The 17,021-nt window shown below is 40.6% G+C and overlaps 1 protein-coding gene across 2 annotated transcripts in view; it reads left to right on the top strand.

The window, feature by feature from the left end:
- The window catches only part of PCNX2 (pecanex 2), a 161,367-nt gene that overhangs the window by 96,513 nt on the left and 47,833 nt on the right, over positions 1–17,021 (top strand). For both annotated transcript variants that reach the window (XM_074863133.1, XM_074863134.1), the window contains 2 exons: positions 2,270–2,379; positions 7,083–7,211. In XM_074863133.1, coding sequence (XP_074719234.1) covers positions 2,270–2,379; positions 7,083–7,211 — 239 coding nt within the window. The remainder of the gene's footprint in view (positions 1–2,269; positions 2,380–7,082; positions 7,212–17,021) is intronic.

Genomic DNA, 17,021 nt, shown 5'->3' with positions numbered 1-17,021 from the left:
AAAACAATGTAATAGAACAAGAAGCCAGAAGAGTCTCCTCCTGGATTTGGTTTCCTAGCAAATGCAAAACCTGAATTTTATTTGAGGTTTGAAAACCTTTTGATGAACCCTGCGCTTTGAGCACAGCTGGGGTGATTTATGGCTTTGTGATTTCAATCTGTAACAGGCAGAACTTTGCTGGGTTGTGCTGCAGTTTTGAATTTTTGAGGTTTCAGATGTGAGTCATTAGCTTTTTCAGCCCTTCACTTAAATCTTTTAGCAGATACAATTTTTCTCCCAGCTGTTCATTCAGACATTTCAGATAAATAAAAACTAAGCAAAACAAAGCAACTCCATAACCTGCTAAAGAAGATTCAAACAAATAAAAGTCCGTTCTAGTTTCAGTTCAGTTTCATTTGCCTGCTTTGTCTAATGTTGTAGTTTTCAAGTCACATGTAGTATTTTTGAGAGAAAACAAAAGTTGGCAAGATATGAATTTCTCATACATAAACTACATAGTGGTAACCAGGCTGTGCCTTGAAGAGATCATATCAGCTTGTTTTTATCAGGGCTTTGCTGGTTTTAAATAGTATGCCTGTGCAAAGTTAACATAATCTGTATTTCGCATATTGCTCCTAATTTGAGTCATGCCAAAGCACAGAAAACATGTGAAGCACTGCTTGCATCTCAGCTGGAAGGTTTATCAGTTGTAACCGGAGTTAGCATGACACGGGTTATAACTGGAGTTAGCAGCTGCTGCTGTGATCGTTTGGTAGCACAAAGACCAAAACACATTAATGCTATTAGTCATTCTTAGCTCCCTCACAATTCATTTGCAATTATTTACAACAATTAGTAGAGGAACTCAATGAGACATCTTGTAAGTGCATTGCCAATATGGATACAGATGGCCAAGTGTTACTTTGGGGGTGGTAACTTAAGGACAGATGAAATGAGTTAGCCAGTGAAGGTGCATCCTCTCTTACTGACAACATGCTAGTAAATGAAGTGTGCCTAGGACCATGCTCTGTCCCTGAGGCCAGCTGACATGGAGAAGCTTGTGTCCATGCTGGTAAACTCTCCCAGTCTGTATGCAGGGTGGAGTTATGGAACTGCCACCTGGAAATGCACCATGGAGGGTTTTCATTAGAAAGGATGCTTGAGGTTTGCTTGGAAGAGTGCTAGCTGGGCCAGACCAAAACTTTCCCAGGGACATTTCTAAAAACTTAACAACATACAGAATACCAGTGCTTGGAATATTCCCTGGAAGCTTTTAATATATGAGTATTGATATAGCCTCAGTGTCTTTCAGGATGTTGGCAATGTCTTGTTTTTCATTAACTCAAGTAAAAAATTTACTATTGGAAATTCAACATATATTTGCTATGTGAGCATGAAATATTGCATATACTCCTGTTGCACTGTCAACTTGTGTGTGTGTTGAGCACTAGTGTCTATTGACAGCCAAATCTTTCCTGACAGTTTGTCAGGAACCTACTCTGCAATATGAATCCAATGGCCGAATGCAGACAAGACGTAAGATCTGTTTTGGCCTAATGCCAAGAGTGCTGGCAGAAAAAAAATGTGTTCTAGGGAATGAGTACACATCATTCTTGAATCAGAAACTGCTAGCTGCAGCACCAAAGAAGCAGGAATTATTTTACAGGAAGCAAAAGTAAATTCAGTGTGTTTTTCAATTTGTACTGCACAAAAATAAAAATTCATATTAATGCAACATTTTTATGGTAGGATGGTTTGATCTTGAAAATGCAGCTACCATTCATGGTTAATGCCAAGCATATGCTTACATAGTGATGGCTGCTCCTGTTGATTCAACAAATGAAAATGTCGTGTTCTTGAGAAATAAGTCTGATTTCCATGTGCAGAGCCACACATGTCACACACTGAGCTTCCTCTGTTTGCTATAGCCACTTTCTCCTGGAGTCTCTTCTGTAACTGTCTGACTGGCGGCATGATATATACAGTGAATATCAGAACCTGTTTCCCACTTTCTAGTGAACACAGACATACTTTTGAAGAAGGGTAATCTGGGAGCTACCTCAGTATGGTGGTTCAAAATGTACCTTATTGCAAGTTTGAATTTCAAATGAAGAATATACTTTTGTGCCTTACTAAAGTGAGGCCTTAATGCCCATGAAAGCTAATAATACTATGTAATTTATCTCACATTCATTCCAGGGCACAGTTCTAGAAAGCGTCACTTCAGGTATTAGTACTGAAACTATCTCAGTGCCTAAAAAGTCACCATGTTTTTCTTTTTTCTTTTCAGCTGTGGGACCTACTTCAGAAGTTGCAGTTCATCATGACATACATTGCTCCCTGGCAGATTGCCTGGGGATCATCGTTCCATGTTTTTGCTCAGCTCTTTGCAATACCTCATATCCTTTATAAATTTGTTTTTCTTTATTTTTAAATTCCTCTTCATGTATGTAATTTATTTACAGTGTTTGAACAAGATGCAAAATTCCTAGATAACTTATTTTAAAATGTGAAAATGCTTGGAGCATCTCCTGAGAAATAGTTTTCTCTCTTTCTTGACTGCATGGGATCTGAAACTGGGAAACTGAACTCTGACTCAAACTGGTCTGTTTATGCCTCCTCACTTCCCACCCAGCCACATTCTGCAGATCACTTACTTCCACAGTCCTCAGCACTGACTTTTGATGCATCCAGAAAGAAACATTGTGACTGTCATATTAGCTCCAACTTGGGTGGACTGTTATGATTGCAGACGCTAGTTTTGTAAAATGCTGGGCATATGGCTGGCTGAGCTCTAAAATATTAGTTACTTTCTCAGTGCTTCTAGTTGGTATCTCAGATACAAATTCATTTCAGTGAGACAATTTCTGTTGCAACTGTCCTGATTTTAATTTTTTTTTTTCCATTTCAGAAGCAGCTGGGTTTTAACATTTTAATGTACACTTTTCATTGTGGTGCTGAGAAGCATTCTCCTTTTTAACATTTCCACTCTTTTTTATGAGTATGAATGTATGTTCATCAACACCAAAGCAGTCCTTCAGAAACAGTCTGTTTCAGTGCCTGTTCCAGGGCTGTGAACATTGGGTTTGTAGATATGGAGGGTAAAACACAGAGTTCAGTGACCCCCAAATGTCTGTAGGGTTAAAATACATATATTGGATTTTTGGAACAAAAATTTTTCAGCTTAAAGTCTAATTCAATTAGAAACTTGATTTAATACAGGAAAAAGATTAAAAAATGGAATAAAACACTTTAACTGAACAAATTTAACTTTATTGACATCTAAAGCATTTTCAGAGACAAACTTTTCATTTCTTGCTTCCGTCCCAAAGTTGCGGAAGAAGAGTTGACAAAGTAGTTTTAGTTCAGACCTACTGAAGAGTTTACTTTGTACTGTTTATTAGATATACGCAGTTAAGCCTTTGTCCCTTTCATCCCACAGTGTTTTTTCCCTTCCCCTTGAGTGATTTCTTCCCTCTGCTCTTTGCTGTGATATGTTGAATCATATGCAGCATTGATTAACAATGCTTATGTTTCTAGATAGGAAGAACAAATTGGGAGTCTTGGTCATAGTAAAGTGCAGAATAACTCCCAGAGAGAAAGCTTTAGAATGTCAGTTTATAAAAGGAAAGCATTATAAAAACAGTGATCTGTCTGAGCATTTTGAGTGATTTATAGCAAAGTGTTCCAGAATTTCACAACAAAAAAGTATTTTCATCTCTGTTGTAGGTGTGAATTGCAGGAGAACTGTTTATAAAGTTATTTAGCAAAACATTTAAGAACTAAGATTATATTTCAACGAGTTTCCCTTTGGTCACAAATACTTTGTGCAGTGATAACTTTACTATTGATAAAAGTAGCAATTAAGCTTTGCAAAATGGCAAGTAGTTAACTAAGCAGGGTTTAGTTTGTTTACACAGTTACTGCTAAAGTGATTGAGACTAGCTTTCTATTATTTATAGTATGCTTTGTAAATGCAAATCTGTCTTTTAAGGCAACGTTGCAATTAAGATACTGGTTAAATGCCCAAGTTACTATTCCCACAACAACAATAACTCTGCCTTTTTGCACAGTTTTTTTATTTGTTGCTACCATAACCCTGCAAACAGTAATGATGAATGGACGTTGCAGTTTGCAGAGGCACTAAGCCTGCCATTTCTTTGCAGAGTTAATTATTTGTGGCTCTTAATTGCCTAAATCACATTTGCAAATGGGACATAAATTTTTAAATTTCGCAGTGCCTTGGTGAACTTTAGCCATAGAGCTCAGTGATGTGACTAGTTCTGTATGCTTTAATGCATTTGATTGTGGCGTGCAGGGCATGAAGGGCAACACATGTGGAGCTTTGCCTGGTGGAGGTTGTGGAGCCTTCACCATTAGAGATCTTCAGGTATTTAGACAAACACCTATCAGGAGTCATAGAGGTTTAGTTGATCCTGCCTTGTGGCTGCTAGATGGACTATGTGACCCCTCAAAGTCCCTCCTAATCCCAAAAGACCAGGAATGGGAATGAGCTTCTGGCTTGAGGAGAGATCTGCAACTTCACTTCCCAGTATTTAAATGGGTAAAATGAGGTTATATGTTTATAATTATCAGTGCATTGAGAAAGTCAGTGTAGTTTGTAGTCAGAGGAGGGTTTTACCTAATGAATGAACAGTGAGATTTGGAGAGAAAGGATTTTGTAGTTCAGATAATCCTGCTTATGAGAGTTTCTGCTTTGGTTGTTTCAGGGTTACGGTTCTAACATCAGAAAAGGAAGCCCTGTGACACTCGGTTCTCCCATCCTCTATTTGATCGTGTGCCTGGAAGTGACCAAACATTTTTGGCCTGTAGTAATTGCAATTAAAAATGTGGGTTTTGAGAAACAGAGCATTTGGGCTGGCCTTACTGCATAGTTTTGTGTTAAAAGACGGGGAAGGAAGAGTTTGAAAATGTCAGTCTTTCAGTTACTCGTTTTGAAGATGATTTGAATTTAAGCAGATTTTTAAATCATAAAAAATAATCCTCAAATACAATGTTTTATTTCATGTTGAAGAGTTTTTAGTTATTTTTCCTCAAAATTTGATTTTGGCCATCTTAAAATGAAAATCCATTATTCACAAAGAAACAAGTTCCACTTCTACGCAGTATAACCTAACAAAGATGGTATGCAGGAAACCTGCCTTGGGACACAGAGTAAGAAAGTGCGTCTGTAATTGGTGGTGCTTTTATATTTTTCACTTAGACATAATTAAAGTGTTGGTATAAAAAGAAAAGAATTATCTAATAAAAGCAAATTGGATACCATCAAATAAAAAAACTCCTGATGACAAATAATTGTCCACTGTACACATCAACTATATATAAGGGAGTCAGGTGCTGTTACTTGCTCTCATGACACACTTACATATATGAAACAGTTAGTTAAAATCACTCTTCACAAGTCAAATGGGAAATATCTTCCAATGTACATTTAGTAGAGAATTATGTCTTTTAGAAAAAATAGAACTGTTGCTACTGATTATGTCTTGGACACACAGTGGAGGACTAAATGTCTTAATACGTGATGGTGGCAATTTTTAAATCAGTCATGACAGTAGAACTCTCTTTAGAAAACTTGATTTTCTGTCCTTATCGGTTCTCCTTGTTCTCTTTTTCTCTCTTCAACTCCCATGCCTTCTTCCCTTACCTGACACTTGTAAATACTTGTTCATCTTTCACAGCCAGTGCTGATTTTGACTACAGTGTAATGTGACAGTTTAACTTTTTTGATGCACTTGCTTCCCGCTCTGTGCTCTCTGTTGCTTTTTGAACTTTGATGGCAGCTCATTTTCCAATCTCTCTAACGCACAAAGACACCGTTCCAGACCACTCTCTTTTAATAAGTTTGAGGGATTTGAGAGAGATCTTTTGTTAAATATTTGTCTATAGATTTTGCAAATTGCTTTGAAAGCATGGCTAGCTAGCCTTTTTATGGAAATACTGTACCATGAGTGATGCTATGTGTATTAAAATGTTTTTTCTGTAAAGTCTCAGAGACTGTGGGACACACATACAGGATATTACTAGAAGAGGGTAAGGTAAAAGACTGCATATTGGGTGATTTGACCTTAATTTTAGTTTGAGATGCACTTGATCGCTGTGCTTTGATAGTGGCTCCTTAGTTCATGGCTTCTTTACTTAGCACCTTCCTTTCAAGAGAGGTGTAAAGAAGGATAACTCGTCTCTTATGCCATCTTGGAAACTTTTTTCCTGAGATTTCATGGATGTGGTATGATTTAATGAAGAATTAAAGCTTAACATTTCATTTCCTTGGGATTTTTTAATGATATTCCTTTTAACTTATATCTCTTTTAGTATCCGTATCCATCTCCTGACTTGCTTTCCAGTAATCTGAAATATGATTTTACATTTAAAGTAAGGTATGGATTCAGGTATTCATTATGATGTTTGTGTGTGATATTTTCAATTTCCTGTCCTCACCTTCTCATTTCATATATATTTTAAAAGTATGAAATGCTGAACATTTTTTTACCTTTCAGTCAGCAGGGAGTATTAAAATGTCAGTAAGAATTAACATGAAATCATGATTTTAAGCCAGCAGGATGGATTATAGAGGCATAGTTGTTTATCCACATTGCAAAATAAGCAGAAACTCACAGAATGGAATATCAGACACATTGGGAGTAAGATGCCAGTGCAGAGACAAAAAAATTTCCAAGAATGTGATATTGGGGGGGGGGAGGGTGATGTTTTAAACTGTGTCAGACTCTGGAAAGGCACTTTGTGTTATAGAAGGTCCAGTAGGTAGCTTGAAAAGGGCACTTAGTGGTCTGCCTGTGCTCAGGATCTGTCCTCAGGCAGAGATTAGACAGGGTCACCCTGCTAATAAGGTACTTCGTTCAGACATGTCGCCTCCTGTACAACTGTGTAGCATCAAAGAGCCATGAATTACATGCTGTAATTGGCAGTTTGGCACTGCCTGCCTTCCTTTCCTTTCCTTACCACATCTTTGGTAAAATAAATAACAAAAAAGCAAAAATAAATAGTTCAAACAGCTGCCTCAACAGTGGTTTAAAAGTATAATTAAATCATTTGTGTTACCTTAACTTGCAATTTTCAGACTCTGCTATGCTTTTTTTCCAAACTCTGGCCACTTCAGTCTTTTCTACACCACTGAGTCCGTTTCTTGGTAGTGTCATCTTTATCGCATCGTACGCAAGACCGATCAAGTTCTGGGAGAAAAACTACAAGTAAGACTATTCAAAAATTTTCTACGCTTGTTATTTGTAAAGGTTTTTCTCTCATTAGTTTCATTTCTGCACGTATTTTTCTTTCTGAAGATAATCCTTAAATTGTTGGGCATGAGAGGTTAATCTTTGAATCTTGATTCTGATGTTTTACTGTTTCGTGGTTATTTGGTTACTTCTGAAGACATATTTAATCAATTATCAGTACCTTACAGATGAGGTGTCATGTTGCATTTGTTGTACCAGCATACAATAACAAAACTGTGAAAAAACCAAATCAGTAAAGCTCCCAGTTGTCAGCCTTTTTTGTCTTGCTAGCTAGTGTTAGCAACTAAATCTGTGAAGCCTTTGGCACTAGAACTCAGGCTGCATTAATATATTTTATACTAGCCTGATTAAATGTTACTGTTCAGGATGTAGCAGGTAACTTAGAGTGAAGTGATAATGAGTGTGCATTGTCATTACTTGCTACATTTGATCTTGGAGTTTGACTTAAGAATTGGTTGGTTTTGTCAGATTTTAGCTGCCACTCATTCAGTTTGACAAGGACATAAACATAGAATATTGAAATGCTTGAATGAAGAGCTTCTGCTCCTCCTACTCAGTAGGACTTGAAAGCCCTGGGTAACTGGGATCTAATGGGCTCCCAGCAAGAGTACTGGAGACAGGGAAACACCTCCCTTTCCAGATGGAGGTAATTTTTGCAAGGGATGAATGAGTAGTCTGTAATGTTAGGGGCTGGATTCAGTGACTAAGGGAGGGTCCTTCGAATCCTGTGCATGAGCTCTTCACCCCCTACTAACATGTAACAAGGCTCGGAGTAACTTACTGCAGCTGCAGAAAAGCGGTTTGAGGCACAAAGTGAAAATTACATTGGCCAAATCAGGACTTGGCCAGACCAGTGAGAGTGCTATGTGCTTACCACACTTATTTTATTGGTGCCACTGTTGTATATGGGCACCTCAAGAGAATTCAAAACTAGAAATTACAGTGATCGATTTTTTCATATTTTAGGGGAAGGGATCTGATTAGTTTGAAGAGTTTTATTTTGTCTGATTTTGACTTTTGTCAGTGAGTATATACTCATCTGTAAAGAAATTACTCAGACAAAGTCAAGTCATATAAAGAGGCTTTGTGTTTGTTTCTGAATATGATGAGTTTTGTGGAAACCTGTTGAGGGGAGTTGAGTTTTGTACACTGGGGCCAGATCTTAACAAAGTTCTCTCTCTCACATCTTTTTTTGGGGGGTCAACAGGTTCATTATTTCATAGGATTGAAATAGCGGAGTCATGGAATGACAGGAGGCTAACACTAGTCCCACAGACAGCTTTACATTTTTGGATGGAAACTTAGAACAATATTAAGTAGGAAGTGGAGATTTTAACATCTGCTGTGTTTTATTTCAGCCAGAGCATTCTGAAGGCATTTTGAGGGACCATATTCATTTGCTTTTGGTTTGTCTAAGACTTTTGGGATGAGATGAACAGAAGATATTCAAAGGAAATTTCAAAAGATGGTTGATGCTTGATACCACCACCACCCCCTTATTTGTTTTGTTTTCATCAGTATTGACTATCTGTGACACGCACTAAGGGAAGTGAGGAAGTTGGTGCTAATAATTTTTGAAAGCAAAGCTAATTATTTTACCCATAAACTGTAAAACTCCAAGTGCAAAAAACCTAACCCTTCTAATACTTTTAAACCACCACTACTTGTCCTTTCAAAATAAGCAGTAACTACAACTTTGTCTTCAACATGAATGCTTAAGACTCTTCGTGAAAAAATCGTGCTTTGCTGTTTGTTAGAAATTCTAGTGTAACTTTTATGATCTTCTCACTTAAAATATAAAAACTACCTTGCCCCTCAAAAACCTTTCAGAAGTAGAGAATAGCCTTGTAGAAGATTCAAGTAGTCGTCAAAGTGAAATAAATGTTTGCACGAACCTGTGGCATCCTGCAATATGTGCTTGTAGTGACTCCTCCTAAATTTGTATTCATTTTGTCTCTAGCACTTCTGATTATCCTTTGCCTTGATTCCATGTCAGTATTTTATTGCTCACATGAAGAACTGACCAGAGTGAGTGAGTGTTGGACTGAAAAACTCTTGGTTCATTAAAGGGACATGGTGAAAAGGCAGAAAAAGGCAAGGGAAGGGATTAATTTTGTGTTAAGAATAGGAAAATTTTCTACAGACTACTTGAAGGAGGTGACATGGGCCTTGCCTTACTGCTCATAAATCTTGACCCTCCAACATCTAAAAATTCAAAGTGATGACATAATTGCTTGCTTTCAGAGCTGTGGAGTTAAATGGGATTGGGAGCTTGAACTGAAGTGGAAAGTTTTGTGGCTTCTGCACTGACCTGTCTTGGGGCTGCAGTGTCCTGTGACCAGACATGCAGTGAGTTTTCAGGTGCTGTAAGACAAAACAGAACAAACAGATGGGGTAGCTGGTGGATAGATTTCCTTTCTGGAGTCCAGTGACAGTTTTGCTGAGTTCAGCTCAGGGTAGTCATGGAAAGTCACAGGTTCACTACAGTGCAGTTGGAGATATGCTCATACAAAGCAGAAGCTCTGGCTGATTCTTTTGCTATTTCCATACTCATTGTATGTTAACAGGAACTTTTGCCCAGGGGAAAGCTACCTTCAGTGTGCTTTATATAGCGTTTTTGTTTTGCCTGCTTTGCATACTCATTTTCAAACACTTCCTTGCTGTATTGATGACTGCATTAAATTACCACATTTATATTAGCTACACAAAAACTCATTTACGTTTATATGAAGTTAGAGGTAGTCAATTCCATGGTTATATTCTTTTATAATTTAACCTCTTAATTGGACTAACTGAAACCAGTTTTGACAAGCAGTCTAGATATCAAAATATCATGGTTTTGTTTTTCTTCCAAGTCGTAAATTAGGTTGCCGCCTTAGAATGTCATTTCTGTTCATCAGTATATGCACATTTCACTGCTGTCAAGCAGACTTCTTTTTTTCTTTGGTTCACTTAAGGACAACTTATTTTTGCATCTCATTTGGGCCAACACTGTGAAGCTAGATGAGGAAAAACCATCCAGTTTATTTTCTGTAAAGTGAATCCAAAATTGAAGCTTTGGACATTAGCAAGTAGAGAGTACCATGTTTATTAATAGAGCTGGGCTATTAGCCCAGCAGCCTGAGTAGTGAGAAACTGCTCCATCTGTTCCTTAAAGTGTTGGTTTGGTTGTCTCTACCCGGTGTTGTCTGAGTGCACACATACATATCTTGCATTTCCAGTGTTTCTTTTAGTCCCACTTCTTCTGCTGGCTAAAGAGGAGTTTGATTTTTCAGGTTTCTGACTGGGTATCTGCCACTCTAGATGATGTGAGCTGTAGCTGGAAGTTTTAGAGAATTATGATGATGGCTTGTTTTTTCAAGGAGATGGAGGAACTCCAGCAGGTTAAAAAAAAAAAAGATTAATTTTGACAGTAAGCAAACTGTGAAATTCCTAGCAATCTCTTAAAAATTCAGGAGTCCTGCTGTGCCTGTTTGTGCTCTTGTGGTGTGTGCACAGAGCAGGGGTGTTCTTCCCTGCAATCAGCAGATGCTGTTTGTTTATAGTGTGCACTTTGGTACTTGCTGCATGCAAAGTCTAGTACACCAATACATCACTGAGGTCAGGGATCTTTTGGGGGGAAAGGGAAAGGTACTTTAAGAAGAAGGAAAAATAAGGCAATAAGGAAGTTGAATAAGAAAGAACAGCTTCTCATGCAACCACTTTTTTACAGCTTTTGCTGCTGCTGTTGTTGAAAAGAGAGGGGTGTAAAATCAGAAGGCTGGCCTGCTGCTCATGAGCTGGTTGCCTCATGGGAGTCCAACTATGAGAATTTTTCTTTCTTTTTTTTTTTTTTTTTTAAAAAAAAACCCCCACGTTTGATTCAACACTGGCTTTGTCCTGCCATTAGCCTGGGTCCTGCTTCCCAGTTTGAAGAGTCCTGTTTTAGTCTTTATTTTCACAGCTTGTTGGAATGATTAGGCTGTAGATGTCAGAGAGAGAAAAGGAAATAGCAGTAAATCTTGTTTAATATATAGGCACTTTAAAGCATAAAGTGCTTGTTCAAATGCTGTTGTTCCATTTCTCTGCTTTGCTTTTTTTCTTAAACACTTTGCTGCAGCCTGACTCTGTCCCCCTCCTCCCTTCCTCTTATCTTACTTTGTATCTTGGATATGGCAATGGGCAGAACAGAGTAGGAAGTTTACTTTCATTCCCCAGTGGGTCTAACCGCTGGATCGTGTCAAGCAGCCTGTTCTCCTCTGCAGCTGTGACTTGTCCCTGCAAACAGCAAACTGCCACCAGGAATCTGGATATTTCACTGCCTACAAGCCTCTTGTCTCTCCTGCTCCTTCCTGTTTCTATTCTTTCTCGGTCATCTGCTTCAGTGCCTATTTTTGGGTAAGGCACAGCTTGCATTTGCTTTGAAGGGTCTTGAGTGAATTACAGTGTGGTGTAACTGAATTAGTTAGGTGTCTCTAAAGAGGCTGTGATTAAATTGCCAGTTATCTCAGAATGGCATTACAGGACACCTCTCTGTCTTTGAGAATATGTGAGCAAGCATTTCTTTTCTCCATCTTTTAAAAAAGTGTATCACTGTGTTATTGTTCCAGTCATTGTGGTCTGGAAAACAGCCACCTGTAAGGTTAATACAGCTGGAAACAGAGGGTGAGGAAAACCTGCCCTGCCTCAGTTCTAGTGCAGCTGGCATTTTCTTTTTTGCTACCAGCTCACTTAACCTGCCCATCGTGGACAGCCTGCAGGTAGAATGGGGAGAGTTTTCCCAGTGTAGACATAATTTGAGCTGACCCCACATTATGCACATAGGTGGTAAAAGGAGTTATGAAAAGTACCCATATGCTCCCTCCCTTTTTCCCATAAAATAACAGGCTGTCCACTTCCAAATGCTTATTTTTAACACACCCTAGTGCATCTGGTTTCCCTGTGAGCCTGCTCATCTGTTACAGCTGCTACAACCTCTGCTCTGAACACAAAGCGAGATCCTTCGGTTTGCTGTCTCAGTGGAGGTAGGGGGTTGAGATCCATGCGGCAGCAAAGATGCAAGGGTTATTGATGTGTTAGAAACCATGGAAGCGTCTGGGAATGGTCACGTAGGAATTAGGGCTTCTCCCCCCAGAAAGATGGTGGGATCAGTAGCCCAACTGAAGTGCATCTACACAAATGCACGCAGCGTGGGCAACAAACAGGAGGAGCTGGAAGCCATTGTGCAGCAGGAAAACTATGACATAGTTGCCATCACGGAAATGTGGTGGGATGACCCACACAACTGGAGTGCTGCAGTGGATGGCCTTAAACTCTTCAGAAGAGATAGGTGAAAGCAGAGGTAGTGGGGTAGCTGTATATATTAGGGAGTGTTTTGACTGTCTAGAGCTTGATAATGGTGACAATAGGGTTGAGTGTTTATGGGTGAGAATCAGGGGGAAGGCCGATAAAGTAGATATCATGGCGGGAGTCTGTCACAGACCACCCAACCAAGATGAAGAGACAGACAAAATACTCTATAAGCAGCTGGGAGAAGTCTCACAATCGCTAGCCCTTGTTCTTATGGGGGATTTTGGCTTACCAGATGTCTGCTGGAAATACAATACAGCAGAGAGGAAACAGCCCAGGAGGTTCCTGGAGTGTGTGGTAGATAACTTCCTGACACAGCTGGTGAGTGAGCCAACTAGGGAAGGTGCCCAGTGGACCTGTTGTTTGTGAACAGAGAAGGACTTATGGGTGATGTGATGGTTGGAGACTCTCTTGGACACAGCAATCACGAAATTATAGTTTTTGATTCTCAGAAGAGTAAGGAGTGGGGTCAGCAGAACTGCTACCTTGGACTTCCGGAGGGCAGACTTTGGCCTGTTTAGGAGCCTGGTTGACAGAGTCCCTTGGGGCAGTCCTGAAGGGCAAAGGAGTCCAGGAAGGCTGGATGTTCTTCAAAAAGGAAATCTTAAAGGCTCAAGAGCAAGCTGTCCCCATGTGCAGAAAGGCAAGCCGGCAGTGAATAAGAATGGCCTGGCTGGACAGAGAGCTTTGGCAGGAACTCAGGGAAAAAAAGGAGAGTTTATGACCTTTGGAAGAAGGGGCAGGCAACTTGGGAGGACTACAAGGATGTTATGAGGTTATACAGGGAGAAAATTAGAAGGGCTAAAGCCTAGCTAGAACTTAATCTGGCTACTGCTGTAAAAGGCAATAAAAAATGTTGCTATAAACATATTAGCAACAAAAGGAGGGCTAAGGAGAATCTCCATCCTTTATTGGATGCATTGGGAAACATAGTGACAAAGGATGACGAAAAGGCTAAGGTACTTAATGCCTTCTTTGCCTGGGTCTTTAATGGTAAGACCAGTTGTTCTCTGGGTACCCAGCCCCCTAAGCTAGAAGACAGGGACAGATACACACAAATCTCTGGGACCAGATGGGATCCACCCAAGGGTACCGAGGGAGCTGGTGGAAGTGCTCACCGAGACGCTTTCAATCATTTGTCAGCAGTTCTGGCTAACTTGGGAGGTCCCAGTTGACTGGAAAGTAGCAAATGTGACACCCATCTACAAGAAGGGGCCAGAAGAAGGATCCGAGGAACTACAGGCCTGTCAGTCTGACTGCTGTGCTGGGGAAGGTTATGGAGCAGATCATCTTGAGTGCCATCATGTGGCACGTAGAGGACAACCAGGTGATCAGGCCCAGTCAGCATGGGTTTATTAAAGGCAGGTCCTGCTAGACTAACCTGATCTCCTTCTATGACAAGGTGATCTGTTTAGTGGATGAGGGAAAGGCTGTGGATGTTGTCTACCTAGACTTTAGTAAAGCCTTTGATATAGTTTCCTATATCAGTCTCCTGGAGAAACTGGCTGCTCGAGGCTTGGACAGGTATACTCTTCATTGGGTAAAAAACTGGCTGGATGGCAGGGCCCAAAGAGTGTGGTGAATGGAGTTAAATCCAGTTGGCAGCCAGTCACAAATTGTGTTTCCCAGGGCTCACTATTGGGGCCAGTTCTGTTTAATATCAGTGATCTGGATGAGAGGATCAAGTGCACCCTCAGTAAGTTTGCGGATGACACCAAGTTGGGTGGGAGTGTTGATCTGCCTGAGGGTAGAAAGGATCTACAGAGGGATCTGGACAGGCTGGAGCGATGGGTTGAGGCCAATTGTATGAGGTTCAGCAAGGGTCACTGCTGGGTCCTGCACTTGGGTCACAACAACCCCATGCAACGCTACAGGCTTGGGGAGGAGTGGCTGGAAAACTGCCTGGCGGAAAAGGACCTGGGGGTTTTGGTCAACCACCAGCTGAATATGAGCCAGCAGTGTGCCCAGGTGGCCAAGAAAGCCAACAGCATCTTGGCTTGTATCAAGTAGTGTGGCCAGCAGGACGAGGGAAGTGATCCTACCCCTGTACTTGGCACTGGTGAGGCCACACCTCGAATACTGTGTTCCATTTTGGGCCCTTCATGATAAGACAGACATTGAGGTGCTGGAGCATGTCCAAAGAAAAGCAACGAAGCTGGTGAAGGGTCTAGAGCACATGTCTTATGAGGAGCAACTGAGGGAACTGGGGTTGTTTAGCCTGGAGAAGAGGAGGCTGAGGGGAGACCTCATCACTCTCTACAACTACCTGAAAGGAGGTTGTAGTGAGGTGGGTGTTGGTCTCTTTTCCCAGGTAATAAGCAATAGGACAAGAGGAAATGGCCTCAAGGTGCACCAGGGAGGTTTAGATTGGTTATTAGGAAAAATTTCTTCACTGAAAGGGTTGTTAAGCATCGGAACAGGCTGCCCAGGGAAGTGGTGGAGTCACCATCCCTGGAGGTATTTAGAAGACATGTAGATGTGGCCCTTAGAAACATGGTTTAGTGGTGGACTTGGCAGTGCTACGTTAATGGTTGGACTTGATGATCTTAAAGGTCTTTTTCAACCTAAATGATTCTATGATTCTAAACATCATTGACCCATAACTGTCCATGGGCCTTGTTTGGGAGCTGCATGTTCAGACCTTTCAAGCTCTCCTTTTTGGGGCTGGATTTCTTTTTTAGTCTTTTCTTGCTATGTTGTTTGATTTTTCACATGTTCTTAGACCTCCATAGTGGTGATGTTTACAGAGGAACAACTGCAGCAGATGTTTATAGTTCAGTAATGCCTTGGACATTGATTTATAATGAATGCTTTAAAGAAAGGTACATTAACCTCTGAAGTCAACAATTACAGCAGAACCTTTTTTCCTCCTAATTGACAGGACTTAGTGTTTGCCTTATTTCCTCAAATGTCACTTTAGAAATGTTATGTTCTGACTGCTGTCACTGCCTGTTCTCCTTACTTAGGGTTCAAACTCTTCTGAATGCTTCCAGCCACCTGGCATGAAAGCTGCATTACAGCCATGAGTTTTACTGTTAACTGCAATTGTTTTATTTTCTTCTGAACTGTTTCTCTTTGCTAGTTTCTGTGTTTCTCTCTGGCTGCTTCTATTTCTATACTGTTTTTTATGAACTGAACAGAAAGAAGCACGGTATTCCAGCTGCATGACTTTAGAGATTCTAGTCCCTTTGTTATCAGCTATTACTCGGTTTTATAAATGCTAGCCCCTTTGATGACCGTGGGTTTTTTAAGAGGGGTCTTCACTGAGTTGGCCTCAGGCCACCTCCAGGCTTTTATTGAGTGTTAATTTAGAACTCAGCAAAATCGTATAAATAAGTATCAGCGTGTAGATAAAACCAAAATGGGTGCTTATTACTGCCTCGGCCTTACAAGTCAAAACAAATAGGACCAATGAATGAACGGGTTTTAGTCTGAATTTTTGGTGTGCTTTCTTCAAATCAGAAGGGCTGCCTGATCCTCTTCACAAAGCATGTGGAATTTGGTGAGAGACTTTCTGGATACTTCAAAGGGATTTAGATCCTTGAGCATCTAGCCTAGACTGGTACTGAGGGATGCTTAGGCCTGGCTTTCGTGCCCTTGGGTATAGCATTCTTGCTAACTGTAGTGGCACTCCCTGGCTGCCAGTGATGTAAAAGCTGAAATGTTAGCAAGTTGCTATTTTTCCTTCATTACTCTTCTAACTGGCAGATTTCCCAATAAAGATTATCTTTTTTGGGGAAAATATGCTCCTCTGTTGAAGCAATGAGTATAAACCGGTCTTTGTGAAGTTGCACCCTGTTCTCCAGGTGCGTGTGTGGCCATGATTCTGGCATTGAGGGAGAGAATAGAGAAAACCAAGATGTTTGAAGAACAAGGAACATTTTTGTCCATACTTCAGCCTTAGTTCTTGATGAGCCCTCTGAAGTTACATGTTATTCATTAGACTTATCTGGCTGTCTTCTCAAGACCCTTCCCTGTCTCCTCCCTACTGTGGTGCCGATTTGCTATACATCTTCACATTGCACACCACCAGTACTGCCCATGGACCTTCTACCTGCAACACTTGCCTGGTTTGGGAGTCTTAATACCTTTCAGCAGGTGTGTAGGGCTTTGAGGAGTGACAAAGCCATAGCATTCAGGTGCAGGAGGTGTTGCGTCAGGTAAAGCCCCAGGCTAAAAGAAGACCTACTAGAAATTATGTTCCCCTCAGCATCTTGAACTGTGATCTTCCCCGGAGTAAGGTGACCCTGTGTGCATGTGTGTCCCTTTGGCCACTTGCTTCAGCACGGAGTTATGTGCATCTCCTCTCCAACCCAGTCCTCATCTCATCGCTTGACTCCATGTGTGGAGTCACACTGAACTGGGAAAATGTGATGGCTGTCTGGGAAAGGATGAGCAAGGAAAATCAGGTACTTTTAATCAAATAGATCTGGTATT

Source organism: Strix uralensis, chromosome 3 (genome assembly GCF_047716275.1).
Source record: "Strix uralensis isolate ZFMK-TIS-50842 chromosome 3, bStrUra1, whole genome shotgun sequence".
Taxonomy (NCBI): Eukaryota; Metazoa; Chordata; class Aves; order Strigiformes; family Strigidae; genus Strix; species Strix uralensis.
Note: the sequence above shows the minus strand (reverse complement) of the source record. Positions and strands in the feature narration are given on the sequence as shown.